The sequence below is a fragment of the Pelobates fuscus genome, chromosome 1 (genome assembly GCF_036172605.1).
Source record: "Pelobates fuscus isolate aPelFus1 chromosome 1, aPelFus1.pri, whole genome shotgun sequence".
In the NCBI taxonomy this organism is placed as follows: domain Eukaryota; kingdom Metazoa; phylum Chordata; class Amphibia; order Anura; family Pelobatidae; genus Pelobates; species Pelobates fuscus.
In genome coordinates this window covers 478,637,190-478,662,251 of record NC_086317.1, presented here as the reverse complement: position 1 = coordinate 478,662,251, position 25,062 = coordinate 478,637,190, and the positions used below count along the sequence as shown (strand labels likewise).

Genomic DNA, 25,062 nt, shown 5'->3' with positions numbered 1-25,062 from the left:
AAAAAACCTCTCTTAGGATTTTCTGCTCCCTGAGGTAGGATGGTCAGATTCACTTCTTTAACAAATTTACGGATTGCCTCTGATGGAAAACCCACTGGTTCACTGGATGAGGAACCCGAATCTTCTGATTCGACAGAAGAAGAACATTCCCCTGAAGATGATCCAGATGAGGAATCTCTTTTTCTTTTATTGATCTTTCGTTGACTGGGGGCTTCTACCCTCTTAGAATCCTTAATCGTGTCCAAGGTCTGGGACAAACTCTCCTGGAACCAGGATAGGAAAGATTGCATATCCTTTTGCTTCTCTCTTTCCAACGAGTTTGCAGTACACAGACTGCATATTTTCTTCCTAGACCCGTCTGGGAGGGGAGTTGCACATTCGCTGCAAACAATATGTTTGGACTTCACTGTAGCCTTTCTAGGCGTGGGAGTTAGTTTCTCTTTATCCATCTCAGGTGGACTAGACATATCTGAAAAAATTAAACGGATACTCCTTAGAAAGTATTTTCTCCTTCAGAAAGTATTTCAAAGTAAAGATCTATTTTCTGTAAATCTTACCTCAAAATACCTCTGAGCCGTGTGGGGGGGCAGGTGACACGGCGTACCTCTTCTGATCTGCATCATGCTGTCAGTGGGTACTAGCACAGCTTTTAAATTCAAATTTTCGCGTTTTTTTTTTTTTTTTTTTTGCAATATCTCTTTAAGCTTCCGTTTGCGCATGCGTCTTTGCGCACCCGGAAGCTTAGGTGGAACGCAAACACCACCCGGGCGTGCGTTCCACCGCTGTGCGCTTGCTCAGAGCGAGCTCCGCCTCCCGGAAGAATTTGCCGGAAACTTTCTCGGCATAAATTACAGACCTCAGTATGCTCCGTAACGATTAAGAAAACGGAGCATGGGCCACTCAGCTTACCACCCTGGCAGCTTTCGGACCGGATCCCCCAGACAGCAACCTGTGTGTCTCACCAACGACGAAGTCCTGTCCATCCCTATCGGGACAAGAAAGAAGACTGGGGTAGGTTTTGCGGTCTGAGCCTTTATACCCAAAGGGGGAGGATCCTTTTTAATAAGCTTGTTAAAAGTCTTGTCCACAGGGAGGAGCAAAACCCATATGTGACTGCCACCATATGACAGAAAAACATCCTTATATAAACTAAACAAAGCGAGACAGCCTTATATAAAGCAAACGGCACCTAAACAGAGCGAGACATCCTTATATAAACTAAACAAAGCGAGAGCCTTATATAAAGCAAACGGCACCTAAACAGAGAGCGAAACAGCCTTATATAAACTAAACAAAGCGAGACAGCCTTATATAAAGCAAATGGCACCTAAACAGAGAGCGAGACAGCCATATATAAACTAAACAAAGCGAGACAGCCTTATATAAAGCAAACGGCACCTAAACAGAGCGAGACAGCCTTATATAAACTAAACAAAGCGAGACCGCCTTATATAAAGCAAACGGCACCTAAACAGAGCGAGACATCCTTATATAAACTAGACAGAGTGAGACAGCCTTATATAAACTAAACAAAGCGAGAGAGCCTTATATAAAGCAAAGGGCACCTAAACAAAGCGAGACAGCCACATATAAAGCAAACGGCACCTAAACAGAGAGCGAGACAGCCATATATAAACTAAACAAAGCGAGACAGCCTTATATAAAGCAAACGGCACCTAAACAGAGCGAGACAGCCTTATATAAACTAGACAGAGCGAGACAGCCTTATATAAACTAAACAGAGCGAGACAGCCTTATATAAAGCAAAAGGCACCTAAACAGAGAGCGAGACAGCCTTATATAAAGCAAACGGCACCTAAACAGAGAGCGAGACAGCCTTATATAAAGCAAACGGCACCTAAACAGAGCGAGACAGCCTTATACAAAGCAAAAGGCACCTAAACAGAGAGCGAGACAGCCTTATATAAACTAAACAGAGCGAGACAGCCTTATATAAACTAAACAGAGCGAGACAGCCTTATATAAACTAAACAGAGCGAGACAGCCTTATATAAACTAAACAGAGCGAGACAGCCTTATATAAACTAAACAGAGCGAGACAGCCTTATATAAACTAAACAGAGCGAGACAGCCTTATATAAACTAAACAGAGCGAGACAGCCTTATATAAACTAAACAGAGCGAGACAGCCTTATATAAACTAAACAGAGCGAGACAGCCTTATATAAACTAAACAGAGCGAGACAGCCTTATATAAAGCAAACGGCACCTAAACAAAGCGAGACAGCCTTATATAAGGCAAACACCACCTAAACAGAGAGAAAGCCTCATATAAAGCAAACAGCACCTAAACAGAGCGAGACAGCCTCATGTGGCACAGAGCACCCAAACAGAGCAAGATAGCCTCACGTGGCACAGAGCACCCAAACAGAGCGAGACAGCCTCACGTGGCACAGAGCACCCAAACAGAGCGAGACACTCTCACGTGGCACAGAGCACCCAAACAGAGCGAGACAGCCTCACGTGGCACAGAGCACCCAAACAGAGCGAGACAGCCTCACGTGGCACAGAGCACCCAAACAGAGCGAGACAGCCTCACGTGGCACAGAGCACCCAAACAGAGCGAGACAGCCTCACGTGGCACAGATCACCCAAACAGAGCGAGACAGCCTCACGTGGCACAGATCACCCAAACAGAGCGAGACAGCCTCACGTGGCACAGATCACCCAAACAGAGCGAGACAGCCTCACGTGGCACAGAGCACCCAAACAGAGCGATACAGCCTCACGTGGCACAGAGCACCCAAACAGAGCGAGACAGCCTCACGTGGCACAGAGCACCCAAACAGAGCGATACAGCCTCACGTGGCACAGAGCACCCAAACAGAGCGATACAGCCTCACGTGGCACAGAGCACCCAAACAGAGCGAGACAGCCTCACGTGGCAGAGCACCCAAACAGAGCGAGACAGCCTCACGTGGCACAGAGCACCCAAACAGAGCAATACAGCCTCACGTGGCACAGAGCACCCAAACAGAGCGAGACAGCCTCACGTGGCACAGAGCACCCAAACAGAGCAAGACAGCCTCACGTGGCACAGAGCACCCAAACAGAGCAAGACAGCCTCACGTGGCACAGAGCACCCAAACAGAGCGAGACAGCCTCACGTGGCACAGAGCACCCAAACAGAGCGAGACAGCCTCACGTGGCACAGAGCACCCAAACAGAGCGAGACAGCCTCACGTGGCACAGAGCACCCAAACAGAGCGAGACAGCCTCACTGTAGCGGAGAGCCGATCTTGCACAGCTATTCTCCACTAGAGATTCCAGTGAGGCTCAGGAACAAGGTGATGTTAAGTCCATAGGCAAGGTTTCCAGCAGGTAAAGTAATACAGCAGTATCCCCATCGCAATCCCAATAACTGGACGACACACAGTTTCAGGAGTAGTCTGACAAGCTTTATTCCACAGTTCCTTATAAAGCCCTCTCCCATGTAAGGGAGGAGGTTCTATCACTTAAGACATTATCCAATCTCTAAGTAGTAACCTCCCACAGATCTCCTCCCCTCCTCTAGCATCATAATCCCCTTATTGTGTACACAGTTTTCCCCGAGTTTTGGATGTACCCTAAATACTTGGGGTACATCCACAAATCCAACATCCCCAGATAGCTCTATTCTGGGGGACCAACATACTTAAAAATTAGCCCATTCGGATGAATGGTTCGTGAGATATGGGGTTCCAAAGATTTGACCGACCGCATGGGTAAAGTATCCGAAAACAGTTCCATGCATTTTGGCCCTGCGGTCGGTCACAAACAAGGGAATGAAAACAGGCGAATTGCCTGTGTTATAGAGCCTGGAGAGGGTTTGAATGAATTCCCTTGTTTGTGGGGTTCTTTCTACCGAACGGCGGGTCATTCGGTAGTTTCTATACGAATTTCTGGAAGTATGGAGGTCTCAGCGGTGTTTGCCTAGTCAAGTGTCCGATTTTAGTTCCAGACACTCGACGGCAAAACACCGCTGTTCGGTAGTTTAAGATGGCCGCCGCCACGTGTTTGTTTCCCGAATGGCGGCCACCCAGAGGACAAAGACCACACTGCACTGATTGCCAATTACCTGTTTGCAACATTGTTGCAAACGGTAATTGGAGGCACACTCATTCCTGGGTGGTCTGGTTGTTCGGTAGTTTCATTCCCTTGTTTTATTTGAATGATTCTACCGAACAACTAGAGGAATACAATTCTTTACATACATTTAACTGTCATTATACCCGGATACCATGCTTTCTATACATGTACATACACATTAAACCAGCCATATGACCAAATACACTTATTCTCATACATGTCGTGGGACAGCCCGGTACCAATCCGCTACACTGCTCCCCCTTGCCCACAAGCCGGCATACACAGTCTGATCCAACACGGATCGGCTTGGGGATGTCCGGGGGCTCACGGATCATTTCTCTAAGTCAGTTTGTCTTGACAACCCGTCAGCATTTCCATTCTGCTTACCCGGCCGGTACTGGATATTAAAGTCAAAAGGCTGTAGCGCCAAACTCCAGCGCAGCAGCCTGGCGTTGTCTCCAGCCACCCGGTTCAGCCAGACTAACGGGTTGTGATCCGTGAGCAAGGAAAAGGGCTGTCCATATAAATAGGGTTGTAGCTTCTTTAGGGCCCACACCACAGCCAGGCATTCCTTTTCGATGGCGGCGTAGCTTACTTCTCGAGGTAACAGTTTGCGACTGATGTAAGCCACTGGATGTTCCCCGCCATCGGCCCCGACTTGACTCAGTACTGCCCCCAATCCAAACATAGAAGCGTCTGTGTGAACAAGAAAACGTTTAGTTGGATTGGGAGCTGCCAAGACAGGGGCATTTATCAGTGCATTTTTCAATTGTTGGAATGCCTGCTCACACTCCGGGGTCCAGTTTACTTGGCGGGGAAGGTTCTTACGGGTCAGGTCAGTGAGGGGTTTGGCCAGGGCGCTATAATTGGGAACAAACTTCCGGTAATACCCTGCTGTCCCTAGAAACGCTAAAACCTGGGTCTTAGTCCTAGGGGTGGGCCACTGGGCTACAGCCTCTACTTTGGCGGGTTCGGGTTTTTGTTTACCGCACCCTACTCTATGTCCCAGGTATTGTACCTCAGCCATGCCGATACTACACTTGGCCGGCTTCAAGGTCAGACCTGCTTCCCTTATCCTATCTAGTACAGCTCCGATGTGAGCTAAGTGTTCCTGCCACGTATTGCTAAAAATAGCAATATCGTCCAGGTAGGCACATGTATAGTCCTGGAATCCATCTAGGAGTCGATCCACCATCCTTTGGAAGGTGGCTGGGGCGTTTTTCATCCCAAATGGCATGACCTTAAACTGGTACAAGCCAAATGGGGTGACAAAGGCCGACTTCGGGATGGCGTCTGGGGCCAGGGGGATTTGCCAATACCCTTTACACAAGTCAATAGTGGTGAGGTATTGGCCCCTGGCCATTCTGTCCAGTAACTCGTCTATCCGGGGCATCGGATAGGCGTCAGATACAGTCTTCTCGTTCAATCTCCTATAGTCCACGCAGAAGCGGGTCGTACCGTCTCGCTTTGGTACGAGGACTACAGGAGATGCCCAAGGACTGTCTGAGGGTTCAATCACCCCCAGTTGGAGCATTTCGTCGATCTCCTTACGCATGTTTGCCCGTACCGCTTCTGGAATGCGGTATGGCGTCTGGCGCATGGGTAGTTGCCCTGGGGTCTCGACCCGGTGAGTTGCCAGAGGCGTGTATCCAGGTACATTAGAGAACGTGTCGCGTTTCTCTTCCAATAGTTGCTGTACCTCGATCCGCTCCTGTGGGCTCAGCCGATCTCCCAGCGTAACCTCCCCTAAATCTCCGGACAGCTGCCCATCCCCCAGCAAATCGGGGAGGGGTAAGCTGTCAAACTCTTCCGTGTTAGGGGCACAGATGGCGGTTACCTCCTCAGTACGCTCGTGGTAGGGCTTCAGCATGTTCACATGGAGCATGCGTCGCCCCCCAGTCCCTGTGCAGGGGCCGATAATATAGGTGGTATCGCATCTTTGCTCCACCACCTTATATGGGCCCTGCCAGGCGGCCTGTAACTTATCATGTCGGACAGGTTTTAAAATTAGTACCTTCTGCCCGACCTGAAAGCTACGGTCCCTGGCTCCCCGATCATACCATGTACGCTGGCGGGTCTGGGCCTCCTGAAGGTTTTCCCGTACCGTCTTGGTCAACGCTTCTAGGCGGTCCCGAAAGGCCAACACATATGGTAGGATGGGAGTGCCATCTGTGCTCCGGTCTCCCTCCCAATGCTCTCTAATAAGATCCAATGGGCCTCGGACCCTCCTTCCAAACAATAATTCAAACGGGGAGAACCCTGTGGATTCCTGCGGCACCTCCCGGTATGCAAATAGGAGGTGCGGCAGGAATCGTTCCCAGTCCTTGTGGGTCTCTGCGAAGGTTCGGAGCATCTGCTTCAAGGTACCATTGAATCGTTCGCAGAGCCCGTTCGTCTGGGGGTGGTAAGGGGCGCTGATAATAGGCTTAATGCCACAGATCCTCCAGAGGTGTTGGGTGAATTCTGCGGTAAACTGGGTACCCTGATCCGAGATAATCTCCCTGGGTAATCCCATCCGGGAGAATATCCGCATGAGGGCATCCGCGACCGTCTCAGCGTGGATGTTGGTCAGAGCCACTGCTTCTGGATACCTGGTGGCATAATCTACGACCGTTAAAATATACCGTTTTCCTGACGGGCTAACTTTATTGAGGGGGCCTATCAGATCCACCGCTATTCGGCTAAAAGGTTCCTCTATTATGGGTAAGGGGTGAAGTTTAGCCTTCCTGCGATCCCCCCTTTTTCCCACTCTCTGGCAGGTATCGCAAGTCGAGCAATATCTGCGTACTTCCTGGCTAATCCCTGGCCAGAAGAAACTCTGGGTTAGTCTGTACCTGGTGCGACTAACCCCTAGATGTCCGGATAGCGGAATATCATGCGCTATCCGGAGTAATTCAGCCCGGTACCGCTGTGGTACCACTAATTGTCTCCTCGCTATCGGGTCTAACCCCGTAATCTGTTTGGTTGTTTCCCTGTATAAAAGTTGTTTATCCCAGATAAACTTCTCTCCCTCCGCCCCGGGGGAACCCGTGCCAACCTTGTCCCTATACACCTGAAGCGTGGGGTCTGTTGCGACTTCAGCTACAAATTCATTAGGTGGAGCCCAGGGGACACATTCTAGAGGGGGGGTAGGGTTGCTTACCTGGACCTCCGGCAGTGTGTTGTGGTCCTGGGTGCGGGCCTGTTGTCGGGTGACTACAGGGTTGACCTCTCCTGTGGTGGGTGACTGGGGCTCAAAAGCAGAAGTGAGCCTCCCCAGATCGTTCCCCAATAAAACCTCCGCCGGTAAATGTGGCATCAACCCCACCTCCACTTCCCCTGCCCCCGCTCCCCAATGTAAATGTACCCTTGCTGTAGGTAGCCGGTACACTGCTCCCCCAGCTACCCGGACGGCAACAGTTTTGTTCAGTTTTGCCTGATCTGAAATCAGGTGGCTCTGTACCAAAGTGATGGTGGCTCCCGAATCTCGTAATCCCCGGACTGCTGTACCATTCAGATATACCGTCTGTCGATGGTGCCGTAGATTATCCACATTGGCCTGGACCGGATCTGCCTCGTGCAGTACCTCCCATTGTTCCACAGTAGTAATGGGGACTGCGGAACCATATGGGGTGGTGACTAGGTCCTGGTAGTGGTGGGCTGCGGCCGCCCTGGGTGGAGGTGGGCCTGGACGAATCCAGGTGGAACGGTCCCGTAGCTGTGGGCATTCCCTTTTATAATGTCCCCACTTCTGGCAGTGATGACAGGGGCCAGCGGTGGGTTGTCGGAACCGGGGCTGTGCAGCGGGTGGTGGAGGTGGTGGTAGCGGTCTCGGTGGAGCTGGGGTGTAGTTGTTTCCCCCGAATGTTTTAAAGGTTGCTTTTGGAGCTGCAGGTTTTTGTGACCTGCGTGCATCCAGGTAGTCATCCGCTTTCCTAGCCGCCTCGGTAAGGGAAGTAGGGTTTCTGTCCCTTACCCATTCCTGGACCTCATTGGTTACTCCCTCATAGAACTGCTCCATCAGCAACATTTGTATTACATCCTCCATAGAACGTGCCTTGCTAGCTTGCACCCACCCGAGCGCTGCCCCCTGTAATCGGCATGCCCACTCTGCGTGCGAGTCCTTCTCTGTTTTCTTTAGATCCCGGAACCTCCGCCGGTATGCCTCGGGTGTTATAGCATACCTGGCGAGTATAATTTCTTTCACTTTACTGTAATTCCTTATTTCGTCATTAGGTACAGTCCGATATGCCTCTGCTGCCCTCCCGGTTAACCTTCCGGCCAAAATAGGTACCCAGTCCTCTGCGTTAATTTTATGCAGTGCACACAGTCTTTCAAAGTCTTGCAGGAAAGCGTCTATATCTTCCTCTGCCTCCACATATGTTTTAAAAGCCTGGTATGGTATTTTAGGCTTACCTTCCTGTGGCACATTAATTGCAGAGCTTTGTTCTGGTGCCTGTGTCCTTAGGATGAATTCTTGTACCTCGGCCATTGTCCTGGTAACAATTTCTGTTGGGGGGTTTTCCCCATAAAAGGATAGCCTGAACTGAACCTGCCTCTGGAATTCCGATCCTTGTGGTGTTCCTCCCGGCTCCCTCTGTGCCGGAACTGAATCGCCCTCCATTCTGTACTCTGCCATGAGTTCTGTAACAAGTACTGCTTTCTTCTTATTGCTGGCTTGTATACCCCTTGCCTCTAGGAGGTCCTTTAGCGTGGAGCGTTTTAGCGCAGAAAAATCAATCTCCATCCGTACTTCATTTACGCTTGTTCCTCTGTGAGTTTGGATCCCAGCGCTGCCAACCAATGTAGCGGAGAGCCGATCTTGCACAGCTATTCTCCACTAGAGATTCCAGTGAGGCTCAGGAACAAGGTGATGTTAAGTCCATAGGCAAGGTTTCCAGCAGGTAAAGTAATACAGCAGTATCCCCATCGCAATCCCAATAACTGGACGACACACAGTTTCAGGAGTAGACTGACAAGCTTTATTCCACAGTTCCTTATAAAGCCCTCTCCCATGCAAGGGAGGAGGTTCCAACACTTAAGACATTATCCAATCTCTAAGTAGTAACCTCCCACAGATCTCCTCCCCTCCTCTAGCATCATAATCCCCTTATTGTGTACACAGTTTTCCCCGAGTTTTGGATGTACCCTAAATACTTGGGGTACATCCACAAATCCAACATCCCCAGATAGCTCTATTCTGGGGGACCAACATACTTAAAAATTAGCCCATTCGGATGAATGGTTCGTGAGATATGGGGTTCCAAAGATTTGACCGACCGCATGGGTAAAGTATCCGAAAACAGTTCCATGCATTTTGGCCCTGCGGTCGGTCACAAACAAGGGAATGAAAACAGGCGAATTGCCTGTGTTATAGAGCCTGGAGAGGGTTTGAATGAATTCCCTTGTTTGTGGGGTTCTTTCTACCGAACGGCGGGTCATTCGGTAGTTTCTATACGAATTTCTGGAAGTATGGAGGTCTCAGCGGTGTTTGCCTAGTCAAGTGTCCGATTTTAGTTCCAGACACTCGACGGCAAAACACCGCTGTTCGGTAGTTTAAGATGGCCGCCGCCACGTGTTTGTTTCCCGAATGGCGGCCACCCAGAGGACAAAGACCACACTGCACTGATTGCCAATTACCTGTTTGCAACATTGTTGCAAACGGTAATTGGAGGCACACTCATTCCTGGGTGGTCTGGTTGTTCGGTAGTTTCATTCCCTTGTTTTATTTGAATGATTCTACCGAACAACTAGAGGAATACAATTCTTTACATACATTTAACTGTCATTATACCCGGATACCATGCTTTCTATACATGTACATACACATTAAACCAGCCATATGACCAAATACACTTATTCTCATACATGTCGTGGGACAGCCCGGTACCAATCCGCTACACTCACGTAGCACAGAGCACCCAAACAGAGCAAGACAGCCTCACGTGGCACAGAGCACCCAAACAGAGCGAGACAGTCTCACATAGCACAGAGCACCAAAAACAGAGCAAGACAGTCCCACGTGGCACAGAGCACCCAAACAGAGCGAGACAGCCTCACGTGGCACAGAGCACCCAAACAGAGCGAGACAGCCTCATGTGGCACAGAGCACCCAAACAGAGCGAGACAGCCTCACGTGGCACAGAGCACCCAAACAGAGCGAGACAGCCTCACGTAGCACAGAGCACCCAAACAGAGCAAGACAGTCTCACGTAGCACAGAGCACCCAAACAGAGCAAGACAGTCTCACGTAGCACAGAGCACCCAAACAGATCGAGACAGCCCCACACACCTGGCTATTCCCTTAAATTGTACAGAATTAAAATCTGAATTGCAGTATTGAGGATAGTCATGCTTTGACTATAGCTCAGTTGGAATGTCTCCATAGGTGCTATATTTGCCCTCATCTTGCTATTAAGATTTTAACACAATATAATCCTGAGCTTAGTTAATAACCCTGACAGCACAGAAAAGCTGAACAGACACAGTGAGCGACTGAAGACCTGAACAGAATGAGACGGCACGAAGCAACCACCAGCTGGCGTTAGACTACTCTTATTATGCACAGCCAGCCAGAGGACTGATGCACTAAATTGGAGGCCTGATATACACTGTACGACAATTCATCCGAGTGACAATCACAGACAATGTAACTAAACAAAGCATTGTCCTGCTTTAACGTGGAGAGTATCCCTCTACAGCGGTATTGGAATCTACAAATACAAGGAGGGGTCACCATGGCAACAGAGAAATGGGACCTAGGGAGGAAAGTCTGTCCCCATGTCAACTCAAGTTACATAATGTCACACACACAGTACGCTGACTGAATACAGAGCTCGGGAGAGCAAGAGCTGCCTCTGCTACAGCATGACGCAGACACTGCAGGGACAGAGCAGCTTCACGGCCAATGAAGGTGAACAGAAAGCGCTAGGAGATAATTAAACGTGCGAGTGTGTTTGTTTGACTAGTCATGTCTGTGTCCGTGATTGACTGTATAGGTTAGAGATTGGCACGTTCTGCATGTTTATGTGTATGATGGGCTAATGGACTGTATGTCAATGAATGCAGGTTTGGCCTGGCTCCCAGCTATTGTCACTGTCTCCTAAACTCTAGGGAAGTATGGCTGCTGTCTGCTCCAACGTGAGCTGAGCAGGCTCCATACGCTGGACTTTGACACTGCACTAGTAGGAGAGGTGTAATGCCCTCGGCAAACAGAGGCCGGGCCTGAAATGGAATGAATGAATCACTAAACCAAATAACTCTCCGTAAACGTTACATCAAAACAGCCATTTATGGACAAACGAGAAAACAGGAAGGTAACCAGCTACGGTGATCTGTTCTAATGCCGTTCTGTGAATTGTTGGCGATTGTTATTCTCTACATGAATATAAATCACTATATCACTATATTACGCCTATTTACTCCATTAACGAAAATCAAGACAATATTTATTAACTGCCCAAAAATAAACATCAGAGAGAAAGAATAAGCGCAAATCATAGCTAACTTTTACATGTTCTTTATAGTGAGGTGAGATCTTCGCCTTATCAAAATGAATCCTTTTTGTGGAAGAATGAAAACAAAGCAACATAGCTTATGGTAACAAATGTATTTAGTGGGCACAAAGCAAGAACTGCATGCTGTACGATCTGCACTCGCAGAGAATCAGAAAAACCACTAGGTGGCATAGGAGCCTGTAATTGAACCATTCATAAGATACGTAGGTGGGTGTGTGTTTGTCAAAGAATCAAAATAAAAACACACACACGCCAAACGACTTGCTTGAATTCCTGTGTAACCCAAGACATGACAATTACCCGTGGATCTAAGCAAGTCTAAGGATTCTGCCACACTCCGGCTATGAATAAGCTAAATGAGATTACAGTCATATAATAAAACGGTGACCGGGAGATCAGCTTGGCTCGAGATGTTGCACTGTTCTGCTAAGGATAAAGCGTGGATTTGCAGGTCATTGGCCGTTATTTAGGATTTATTTTTTTGGGTAGCCTAGCATAGCCCTGGGAAACGTTTGCGTTATTAATAAAATGTATCAATATTCTCAATAACTGTGGGGACTCATCGAACACATTTAATAAAAGTGAAAACAAACCGTGACACAAGCGCTGTTCAAATATGTACTTTCACTCAATTATCAGAAATGGAAACACAGACAGCCTAACACAGAGGGGTTGGCAACCTTCGGTACTTTCGATGTTTTGGACTATCTCCCATAATGTTCTGGCAAAGCATCATGGGAGATGTAGACCACATCATCTGGAGTGCCAAAGGTTGCCTACCACTGGTCAATCAGTACAATGGATGGCCAGTCATGTGATTATGCAAGTGGGTGGGGCTTGCAGTAAGCATTACCCAGGGCCAGCTGGAGGGAGAGCGATGTGAAACATCAACAAAAAACTTTAGGCACTCCAGATATTGTGGACTACTACTCCCATGATGCTTGGGCTGTCTCAAAATCACGAGAGGCAGAGCCTGCAGAAGTTTGTTTCTCATGTTAAGAAAATAAATATGTAAAAATACCCAGCTTGCGAAGAATCCTTTTGCATTCATCTCTGCTGAAGTCAAGGAGAGTTGGCCACACCACAGGCATCTTGACGTCAGAGCGCCCTCCCTGCAAGACAAAGCCAGATTTTATAAACACAAGCAGCGTCTATTGTTAAACCACACTCAATCCTTAGTTCATTGTGATGGAATCCGGCCCCAGCTTCCATATCAATGTAAACACCAGAAAGCAGAGGGAATAGAAAGGGCAATTCCTTAAATGTCCTATACTGCGGCATCAACGGAAAGCCTTAATTATCCAATGTGTTGCTATAGGAATTGGAATCATTGGAGACAAAGAGGACATGAAGGGATGATGGGAGTGTTTGATGCCTGAACATGTAATCCATGGAGAAGGAATGAGCAGCCCCAGCCATGTATTGTTTACCATAACTGGAAGAGCAGGGGAAATGTATCATTAGCTCAGGATAGTGGGAGTTGCAGTTATAGTGTGCAGCCTGGAACTGACACAGCACAAGAGGGGGCAGGGAAGTTTCAGCGTTTTATATAAATTATGTTGTATACAGTAAGAGGGACACAGGGCAGGGTAGTATGAACTTAGGATAGTGGGAATTATGTTTTATATACATGATGTAATACAGTAAGATTAATATAAGCTGAGGATAGTGGGAGTTGCAAGGAGAAAAAAACATTAAAGGGGCAGGGCTGTATGAGATAAGAATTTTGGGAGTGGCAGTCTGAGGATACCAACAGGATAGTAGGAGTGGCAGTGTTATAAAAATGAGAGGCTGAGGGTAGTGGGAGTAGTAGTGTTATGATAACAATGAGGAGCCGTATGAGCTGAGGAGAGTGGGAGTGGTAGTGTTATGATGATAGTGGGATTATTATGATAATGAGGATAGTGGGAGTGGCAGTGTTATCAAGAGGAGAGTGGTAGTGTTATGAGGATGATAGCGGGAGTGGTAGTGTTATGAGGATGACAGCGGGAGTTGAGGATGACAGCGGGAGTGGTAGTGTTATGAGGATGACAGCGGGAGTGGTAGTGTTATGAGGATGACAGCGGGAGTGGTAGTGTTATGATGGGGATAGTGGGAGTGTTATGGGGAGGATAGTGGGAGTGGTAGTGTTATGATGGGGATAGTGGGAGTGGTAGTGTTATGATGGGGATAGTGGGAGTGTTATGGTGGGGATAGTGGGAGTGTTATGGTGGGGATAGTGGGAGTGTTATGGGGAGGATAGTGGGAGTGGTAGTGTTATGATGGGGATAGTGGGAGTGGTAGTGTTATGATGGGGATAGTGGGAGTGTTATGGTGGGGATAGTGGGAGTGTTATGGCTGGGGATAGTGGGAGTGTTATGGTGGGGATAGTGGGAGTGTTATGGTGGGGATAGTGGGAGTGGTAGTGTTATGGTGGGGATAGTGGGAGTGGTAGTGTTATGGTGGGGATAGTGGTAGTGTTATGATAACAATGGGGGGGCAGTATGGAGGAGGGGGGGTCGTGGCTGTGGTGGGGGGAAGCCCCGGGTGTGGGCGGCGCCGGCCTGGCGGGGGGGTCGGTCTCCCGGTTACCGAGCTCACACCCACCTCCCGGGGAAGGTCTCGGCCAGCGCAGATCCCGTCTGTTTGATTGCGGCTCCCGCTGTCAAGATGGCGCGCCGGGGGCATCGCGCATGCGCAGGAGCAGGCCGGGAGTTGTAGTTCTCGTTGCTGGTTGGTTGGAGGGTAGTGACGACAGAACGTAACGTTTAGCGCAGAAAGTACGTATAGCAATCCGGGGACGGCGGCCGGTGAGGGACAATCTCAGTGTGATGTTTAGCTACAGCGACCCCTGGAGGCCACAGGAGGAGCAGCAGTCTAGGGGCTTGTTATCCATTAACACAGTTATTAACTCCCAACTTTGAATTCCTAATGGCAAAACTTAGGTTAAATTAATTCTCCAACTCCGCTATAGCCCGAGCGCATCTGTTTTATTCTGAATTCTGGCTTTAACTCTGCGGCATTGTGGATATTAGTGAATAAACCGCTTCCTGTAATTATTATTATTGTATTATTTATATAGCGCCATCAGATTCCGTAGCGCTGTACAATGGGATAGCCCCCCTCCCGCCACACCGGCTCTTCAACTCGGAGCAGTGGGAGGAGGTGTGGCAAACCTAGCCACTTCAGACTATGGAAATCGTTCCCTAAAGGTTATCCTACAAACTGCTAGTATATTGTAATTATATGTATTGTGTATTCTGTCGGTAAATGTATGATTGCATGTTGTCTATGGTATTCCCATGCTAGCAGCCGAAAGCCGCTAGCATTTGAATGGTCGTTTCACGAACCGCCACTTTAACGGCTGTTCGTGAAACGAATTAGGTACCGAACGCAAGCCCACACACTTAGAGGCGTGTGGCACCAATTACCCGGTTGCAACATTGTTGCAATTGGTAATTAAGTGGATTCTTAGGTGGACGTCGTTCGGCTACCGACCACGCGGCGGTCGGCCATCTTGAATCCTTTGTCTCCCCCAGCGGTGTTTGGTCGTCGAGTGCATGGAACCAAAAACGGCTACTCGACGGCACGAACACCGCTGCACTTCCAGGCGGTTCGGGAGCTCTGGTCTCCTTCTATTAGGAGACCCATTGACGTTCGGTACTTTTTATACAAATTAAATAGATAAGTGTATTTCGTATGGCGTTCGGTTAGTTTAGCTGGGATCTGAGCGGTATTTCCACGAAACGTACCCGCAGACCCCAGCTATCTACCGAACGGTTGTTCGTGCCAAACAATCGAATATTGTTCAAGTTATGGATTTTAAAGTAAAATGTCGGTTCTGCTGCACGAGGAGATAATCCACTTAACAGTATATTTCAGTGGGAGTATCCCTCTCGTGCAGCGGTGCCTAATGGGAGAAATGTACCAAATGTTAAGTCCCCCATGTAGTCCCTTACTGTATCACCCCTGCTTTGTCAGTAAGGAAACCCCTTGCATGGGGACTTGCATAAATACTGGAAGTTCTGAATAAAGCTGCTAGTTGACTCCCAGACTGTGTTTCGTCCGGTTATTGGGAGGATTGGGGATATTGCCTTACTTTTCAGCGCTGAGTAATAATGGAACCAGCGCTTGTTTGCTCCAAAATTCTAAAAAGTGAATAATACTTTTTTTTTGTCATATAAGCGCTACATTCTGGATTTATTGTTACTTTTCAGCGCTGACTGTGGATTTACCTGTTATACCAGCGGAGATCGTGGATTCTTATATTGCACTCCGCTACAGGAGGCTTGAGGGATGACAGCACCCCAAAATCAGGACTGTCCTGCCGAAAGCGGGGCAGTTAGCAGGCAGGAAATAGCCGAACGTGAAATATAGTGGAATTGGGGAATTTCTCTAATTTCTGAAATTCAATTTTGGGGTCTATACACAAAAATAGCAGATTTCAGTGACCGGTGTATAGTCGCCATATGGGCAGTAGGATTCCAGTCGAATTCCAGGTTGGTAAGTGCACCGCGGCCACCGGGCACAGAGCGGAGCCTGGCAGGGCCAGCAGTGTCATGTCCCGGCCCATGCCTTTCATGTCCGTCTTGGATTTTGCCAGGTGTACAACCACTTTCCCCTCCAGCACTCGGACCCCCGACACCTGTACGCCCCCGGCCGCTGCCCGCGTGGCACTTACCAACTCCCCCAACCGAAAACAAAGACCTTAGTAAGATCCTCTTTCCCGTGTAGCTTAAACCAGAAAGCCATCGCCGCCATGGACCTGTCAACCACCGCTGGGGACGCCTCCCTTGCCAGAAATTGACAGGTGTACCAGAGGAACGCATCCGTGAGCGATTCCCCCGCCGGCGTGCGGTCCAACCCGTCCCACGACCTTTCCCACGATTCCCAGACCTTACTTACTTACACGTGAGTTTACAGAGGAAGAGGTTCTATTTCAACTGTCAAAAGTAAAGACAAATAAGTCAATGGGACCTGATGGAATACACCCAAAGCTATTAAAAGAGCTTAGTGGTGTACTAGCAAAACCATTAACAGATTTATTTAACCAATCATTGTTAACAGGAGTAGTCCCAGAAGATTGGAAGTTAGCGAATGTTGTGCCCATTCACAAGAAAGGTAATAGGGAGGAGTCTGGCAACTATAGGCCAGTAAGCCTTACTTATGTAGTGGGGAAAGTAATGGAAACCATGCTAAAGGATAGGATTGTTGAACATCTAAAAACACATGGATTTCAAGATCAGAGACAACATGGGTTTACTTCAGGGAGATCATGCCAAACTAATCTTATTGATTTTTTTGATTGGGTAACTAAAATTATAGATCAGGGTGGTGCAGTAGACATTGCTTACCTAGATTTCAGTAAGGCTTTTGACACTGTTGCACATAGAAGGCTTATCAATAAACTGCAATCTTTGAGTTTGGATTCCAATATTGTTGAATGGGTAAGGCAGTGGCTGAGTGACAGGCAACAGAGGGTTGTAGTCAATGGAGTATATTCTAAGCTTGGGCTTGTCACCAGTGGAGTACCTCAGGGATCTGTACTTGGACCCATTCTCTTTAATATTGTTATTAGTGATATTGCAGAAGGTCTTGATGGTAAGGTGTGTCTTTTTGCGGATGATACTAAGATATGTAACAGGGTTGATGTTCCAGGAGGGATAAGCCAAATGGCAAGTGATTTTGGTAAACTAGAAAAATGGTCAGAGTTGTGGCAACTGACATTTAATGTGGATAAGTGCAAGATAATGCATCTTGGACGTAAAAACCCAAGGGCAGAGTACAGAATTTTTGATAGAGTCCTAACCTCAACATCTGAGGAAAGGGATTTAGGGGTGATTATTTCTGATGACTTAAAGGTAGGCAGACAATGAAATAGAGCAGCAGGAAATGCTAGCAGAATGCTTGATTGTATAGGGAGAGGTATTAGCAGTAGAAAGAGGGAAGTGCTCATGCCATTGTACAGAACACTGGTGAGACCTCACTTGGAGTACTTTACACAGTACTGGAGACCATATCTTCAGAAGAATATTGATACCTTAGAGATAGTTCAAAGAAGGGCTACTAAACTGGTTCATGGATTGCAGGATAAAACTTACCAGGAAAGGTTAAAGGATCTTAACATGTATAGCTTGGAGGAAAGACGAGACAGGGGGGATATGATAGAAACATTTAAATACATAAAGGGAATCAACACAGTAAAGGAGGAGACTATATTTAAAAGAAGAAAAACTACCACAACAAGAGGACATAGTCTTAAATTAGAGGGACAAAGGTTTAAAAATAATATCAGGAAGTATTACTTTACTGAGAGGGTAGTGGATGCATGGAATAGCCTTCCAGCTGAAGTGGTAGAGGTTAACACAGTAAAGGAGTTTAAGCATGCGTGGGATAGGCATAAGGCTATCCTAATTATAAGATAAGGCCAGGGACTAATGAAAGTATTTAGAAAACTGGGCAGACTAGATGGGCCGAATGGTTCTTATCTGCCGTCACATTCTACTGTATGCAGCCCACATGGCTGGCGCCAGCGAAGCCTTCACAAGTCCCCCAAGCAGGTCGCACCTAGCCGCCAAATCTCGTCCGGGCATGCCTGCCCCGCCTCCTGCGCTTCCGGCGCCACCGTCCGGAATCGGGACCACTGAAAATGAGACAGAGCGTCAGCCACATCGTTCATGAACCCAGGCACATGGCGCGCGCGAACAACATTTAGCGACATGCACAACAAAACGAAACGCCGTAGCAACCTGACCACGGGTTTTGACGACGCCGATTAATTATTCACTGCGTATACCACGGCCATGTTGTCCGAGAAAAAGACAACCTTTCGGTCCCGCAGCCTATCCCCCCACAGCGCCAATGCCACGACCAGCGGGAACGTTCGCCACTCCCCAGGCCACCGCTCCGCACACCAACTACCCCTAAAGTAGGCCCCGAAGCCTACGCCACCAGACGCATCGGTGAACAGCTCCAGTTCCGCCGCCGACACGCCCTCCTGCCTAAAAAACACCGTCCCATTGAACTCCCGCAGGAAGGCATCCCATATGGCCGACGATACCCGTATGAAGTGACGCGGGGATCGCACCACCGCCGTCGCTGCCGACAAACTACGGCTGGACACCCTACCCATTGGGATCACCCTGCACGCAAAATTCAGCATCCCGATCAACGACTGCAGCTGCCGCAGGGGAACCTTGCGGGCTTGTGCCACCGCTGCCACCTCCCCTTTCAGCCTCTGCAGCTTTTCCAATGGCAGCCGACACTCCCCTTGCACAGTGTCTATCTCCAGCCCAACAAAACTAAGGCACGTAGCCGGACCTTCCATTTTGTCCGCCGCCAGCGGGACCCCGAAATGGCCAGCCACCCACTCGACCATTCTCAGCAAGTGTAGGCAGGCGGGGGAGTCCGCCGGCCCCACACTGAGAAAATATCGTCCAGATAGTGCACCACTGCTCCACTCCCCGCCTCAACCCGAACCACCCATTCAAGAAACATACAAAATTTCTCAAAGTAGGAGCATGAGATGGAACAACCCATTGGGAGGCACAAATCCATGAAGTACTCCCCTTCGAAGAAACACCCCAGCAGGTGATGACACGCTGGGTGGACTGGAAGCAGCCTAAATGCCGCCTAAATATCCACCTTAGCCATCAGTGCCCCGTGCCCGGCCCTCCTTACCAGCTCGACCGCCCTGTCGAATGATGCGTAGGAGACCGAGCAAAGGTCCCTGTCATTGTCATCATTCACCGACTCCCCCTTCGGGTAGGAGAGGTGGTGAATGAGCCGGAACTTCCCCTGTTCCTTCTTGGGGACCACTCCGAGTGGGAAAACCCTCAGTCCCTCCAATGGAGGAGCTGGGAACGGTCCCGCCATCCTCCCCAACATGACTTCTTTGCCCAGTTTTTCCCGCACCACACCCGGGAATTCAGCCACAGATTTAAGGTTGCGCAGAACCCCTGTCCCCCCCTTTCCCGGAAAGGGATAAAGAACCCTTGCCCAACCCCGCCCAGAGCGCCGCGGCGTCCGCCCTATTACCATAGCGTCTTATCCACGGCTCCATCGCGTCTAGCCTCACCGGGGTTAGGCCCCGGGGCAAGCGGAACCCCTCCTCCCCCCCAGCCACGGTAGGGACTCCGGCGTGCCCCGACTTCCCTTTCTTGAAGCACCGGTTGAGCCCATGGGCGCCTCCGCAGCCCGAACAGTCGTGCTTAAAGCGACATGTGTTTCCCCATTTGCACTGGCCCTCGTTAAAGAGCCAGCAGAAGCCCTTGTGCAAGGTGGCCGACGAGGCGGACTGCCCCTTTGCGCCGGCCGTGGGCTGAAAGGGCTGGGCCTTCTGCGCCATCATCAGCTTCATCCAGAGAGGCAGGTCCATTTGATCCCACCTCATACCCGGATTAGCCTCCAAACGCTGCCTGAACTGCTCGTCGTACCGCCACCATGCTAGTCCGCCATAGGTGCGGTACGCCTCCCAAATGTCGTCCAAATAACAAAACAGGGAGGAGCACAAGCCCGGCGATTTCTCGCCCAGAACGCTGGCCAACACGCAAAACGCCCTCAGCCAGTTACCGAATGACTTAGGTATCTTACGATACCGCTTATTTTTCTCCTCCTCCTCCTTCTTCTCGTCTTTTTTATCGTCCTCCATGAGGTCGATAAAATTCTCCAAAGGGAGAAGAGAAAAGATCTCGCAGAATTCGCCCTTCCAGATTTTATCCTTCACCTCCTGTTTGAGGTGAATCCCCAGCGGACCCGCAAACTACACATATGCATGTTGCCTGGCCGCATCAGGAACCACCCCCCCAGCCAACTCAGCCCGCTCGCTCGTCGCGTCCGCCCTGGTAACCGTCGTCGCAGTGTCCCCACGCGAACTCTGCTCCGTGGAAGGAATCTCACTAGGGCCCGCTACCCCAGCCCCTTGTGCCCACACCTGACCCACACCGCCCCTGGTGTCACCCCCCGCTCCCAGTAAGTAGAGAAGCGCTTGAAGTGTGTGAACAAGCGTACTGGATTGCAGAGAAGCACAGGACTCACCGGCCAAGCCCCTTGTCCCTGAAGTGCCTGGGGCTGCGTCGTGAACCATCCCACGACCAGGATGAGCGACATCCGTCATTGACCCTCCAACCGGGGAGCCAACCGGGTGCCTGGCCACTGCAGAGGCGGAGCGGCTCCGAGATCTGTAACGAGGAGAAGAAGTCCTGGGCAGAGCATACTGATCCCAAGTTGCCCCCCCGTCCCGACCCTGGGAGTGCCCGCTGAACACCAAAGCCTCCCATCGCACGGCCTCTCCTTTCCGCCCACCTAAGGCCCGAGCGACCCTGTCCTCTCCCGAGCTACCAGATGTGGACCTAGCACGCTGGGCCCTACCCTTAATCCCCCCGGACCTCCTGGCCCTAACAAGTGACGGGCTCATACCACTAGACCCCGACCCTGAGCCCACCCCAGGACTACGCCTATCTAACTGCTCACCAGCGCGGGATGATCCCCACCCCCCACCCTGGCGGTCCCCCCGGCTAGAAGAACCCCCTCCCCTCGGTACCTCCAGACCAGCCCCTGACCCCGCTGCAGACCCATCACCGGCCCTGACCGCCCTGCACACCTAGACCTCCTGCCCACACCCGACAACAACTCACCCCTTACCCCGACCTGGCCCAAGGACCCCCCTAGTCCATCTACCCCCCTGGCTACAGGCCCTCGCCCCTCAACTATCGATCTGTACTGCCTTGCGCACACCCCCCTTGGCCCCTCTGCACCCGATCCAGTAGGGGCCTGACCACTCACTACCCCCCTCCCAGGCCTCTGGACCCCGGGCCCAGTACTCAGGCCCCTGCTGGAGCCCCCTGCTCTTGCCTGTTCCAGGGGCCGTCCATGCGCTCCTCCCGAACCGGCCCCGCCATTCCCCATCATGGATGGAGGGGGCGCCCTCCCGGGCCGCAATCCAGCGCCATCTCTGGTTCCAAGGGGCCACCCGATGTCTTCCGCGGCCCCCGCTCCAGGCGCTGGGAGGCGGGGCCTCAACCATGCGGCTACCGGGTCCTTTGCGGCCTGGTCCCGCCGCCACGCGGCTACCGGTTCCGTCCCCACTGGACCCCGCGCCCGGGCTCAGCCGTCTCTTTGGCCTCCAGGCCCGCACAGGCCGACCTCCCCTGCCCTCAGGATCCGCAGCTCCCGCCAGGGCCGGTCCAAGTTGGGCCCGCAGCCAGTCCACGCCACGTCCTCGAGCCACCGACCGGATCCCCTCCAACAGCTTCTCCATGTCATCCATCGACCCTGCAGAAGGAGAGAAAAAACAAAAGACCCACCAAGCCAAATCCGTGGACACAGGAGTGCACACAAACTCGGCAAGGTAGTAATTAAAAGTGAAGGATTTAAAATAGCTGCCTATTTAAATAGCCACGCCTACTTACCCATAACTCCATTCCTTCCTTGCTTCCTCCTATGCCCGCCTCCTAACCCCTGTCAAGGCCTTTTTTCGCTTAGCTGCACTTTGGCTACATGGGGCTACATGACTGGAAAACCTTATCGCAGAATTTAAGGTATCTTAACGGAGAATTTCTCCCATATCAGATATTTTTCTTTAATTTAATATTGGGTTCACTATGTTCAGGTTTCCCGTAACACTATGTCACACAATGTCGGTGCTTGTCCTTGCTGCGCTGTGTGTGAACAAAATGGAAACCCCTTAGATAGGGGTGTCGTGCCAGGAAGACAAGATGCTAATTTGCTGAGCGCCGCTGTAGTGCTCGCATATCTGGGGTTTATAATATGCAGTGAAATTCACTCCAATCTCTGTAGACAAAACAGTAGTAGAGGCTGTTGATGGCTGATTTTAGCCTAAATATTGTCATTCAGCCTTTCATTCACTACAATTTTGAGTTTATCCAATAAACACGTTTCTTATATTAATGTAGGGAGTGAAATCAAATTCCATTACTCTTCTTAAAATATCTACAGCCCCTTAAAAAAAGACACAGCCCTTAACAACACCGTCATTCTCCAATAATCCGTAGGATGCTGCCAACCCCTGGTTCTGTTTCTGGCTCATGTCTAGGGTCTGGGACACCTGGCCTGGACAGAATAGGTAAGAGCTTGGCAACCTTCAGCACTCCAGATCTTGTGGACTACATCCGCCATAATGCTCTTACAGCCGTAATGCTGGCAAAACATCAGGGGGAGTAGTCCACAAAATACGGAGTGCCGAAGGTTGCCTACCCACCAGGAGACTGTGTGGCAGCTGCTTTTACCTGCTTCATCGTAATGCCCGGCTGTCTAGCTATGGGTTTTTACTAGGCATTTTTCCTCATTTCAGAGTTTGACCTCTAACTAGGCATCGGGTAAATGGAATGGACATCTACAGGATCCTGTTGATTCCATGCTTGCACTCTCATTCCAGTTTGCTGCTCTGGCTAAATGTGATTTCCCTATATGACATGTTCCACTTAGTTCTCTTAATTGTTTTATCAAAACGTATGTTTTTATTGCACGTCTGTTGGTCCTAATTCAATTCACCTTGGTAGCAATTATCGGAGGCACTCTACTGCTATTGCATAAGGTTTTGTAAGCTGTGCAGAAATATTCAGCAATCTAACGTAGACATATGTCACTAATCTCTCATCTGACAGTCTACTCCTTACTATATCCTATGTTTATCTCTGGTACCATACTTTCTTAGATTTAACATGAGGTATTCATGATTTCTATATAATTATATGTGACATACTATACTCATGAACTGTTCTGTCTAATTTCTACTTCCAATGCATGTCTCAAATAAACGTCAATAAATAATTGGTTAACCAAAAAATAAAAAAGACACAGCAACTAAAGTGCTGTACATACTAGAGAAGTACAGTAACAATATGACATAGATCACATATCTGCCAACCGTCCCAATTCTGGCAGGACAATCTCGATTTTTAGATTCTGCCCCGTCGCCCCGAACAAATTCACTGGTGTCCCGCTTTTGGAGACACCAGGGAACTGTCCCCAGCAAGCATAGCACGGGCACATGATAAGACGCACCCGCGTCACTGAAATCATGCTCCCTGCTGGGTCTGCCCTCAGTGGGCCGGCCTTAAAAGACATGATGGCAGATTTTACTATGGGAAAGCTTTGGATTACCTGATTATCAATCTTATAACTCGTGCTGCGAGGAAGAAAAAGCAAGTCATTTAGCTTTTTTTCCCAAGGACTGACGGGGGTGAGAGCACCCAAATGGCTAACAGGGCACCATGGCGTTAGGAATACACATTTGTATTCCTTTCCTAATACTATAGTGTTACTTTAAAGAGACAGGGACCCAGGACAGAACCCTGAGTCACTCTATTTACCACTTGTTCCATTACATCTACTCTCTGCATTCTATCTTTACTCCAGTGTTCTATCCAAGAACACAATGTTTCCTCTAAACCAACTGATTTAAGTTTTAATAGTTTTGTATGGAACTGCATCTGCTGGATCACCCTGATCTATATTTCTACTAACTTCTCCATTGAATGCAGTTAAGTTAGTTTGACATGACCTGTCTTTCATGTTGTTTTCTGCTAATGATATTGTTGTTCAAAATGAATTCTTGAATGTTATCGCTTAACAGTCCTTTAAATCATTTCCCAACCACAGATTTTAAGCTCATGGGTCTGTACTTTCCGTCTTGAGTTTTAGTTTTCAAACCCTTCTTAAATATAGGCACCGCATATGCTTTTCTCCAGTACGATTCATGAAAGAAGAGAATCATGAAAGATTAAAAACAGTGGTCTGGATATTTCTACACTGACCTTCATAAGTACTCCTGGGTGAATACCACCTGGCCCTGGGCCTTTGTTTACATTAATTTTATTTAACTCTTTGCGGTCCTATGTCAGAGTATATGCAACACATATTTTACCTCTTGCAGTCCAATGTTGGATTAACCCTGGAGAGTACCGCCGAACCTTTGTGCCATGTGTCGCAAATGTGCACCACAAAGTTAGGACATAGATTAAAAGCAATAGATGAAAAAAATCCTTGAGATTTAATAAATTATGTCAGAAATTTTCCTGTAATTAGAGAAAGTGTTGGTGACACTTTGATAAATCTCCCCCATTGTTTTAATTCTCTGCTTCTCTGTATATGTTCACTGTGCCTTGAGGCAATATCCAGTCCCCTGTTAGTTGCTTAGATAGCTATTTTTTTTTTTTTTTATATTATTAAAGTGCATTTTTTTTATACATCCAGTCTAAGGGCACTTTATAAACACGGCTCTCATGGATCATGTGAGTCTTCTTGAGTCTAACTTTTTCTCCTCACTTGCACATTATACATTACCCTATGTTTGCTTCTTTGTATTTTATTTTTATGTAGAAACATCCTCCTCTATATTTTGTATGGATTTACCATTAAAATACTCCTGAAAGTTTACAAGTTTAGTTTTTATTATTTGTTTTATAAATATACTTTTCTTTTTTTGTGTGTTTTGCTCACTGATTATTTATTATTTTATGGTGAGAGTTTCTATCCC

At 48.9% G+C, this 25,062-nt stretch overlaps 1 protein-coding gene across 1 annotated transcript in view; it reads right to left on the bottom strand.

The window, feature by feature from the left end:
- Window positions 1-14,211, bottom strand: part of EMSY (EMSY transcriptional repressor, BRCA2 interacting) — a 60,906-nt gene extending 46,695 nt beyond the window's left edge. The window contains exons 1-2 of the mRNA XM_063432307.1: window positions 14,172-14,211; window positions 12,607-12,697 (exon numbers count right to left, since the gene is read on the bottom strand). Of these exons, the coding sequence (XP_063288377.1) occupies window positions 12,607-12,676 (70 nt within the window). The 5' untranslated portion in view covers window positions 12,677-12,697; window positions 14,172-14,211. The remainder of the gene's footprint in view (window positions 1-12,606; window positions 12,698-14,171) is intronic.
- Between the last annotated feature and the right edge of the window lie 10,851 nt (window positions 14,212-25,062).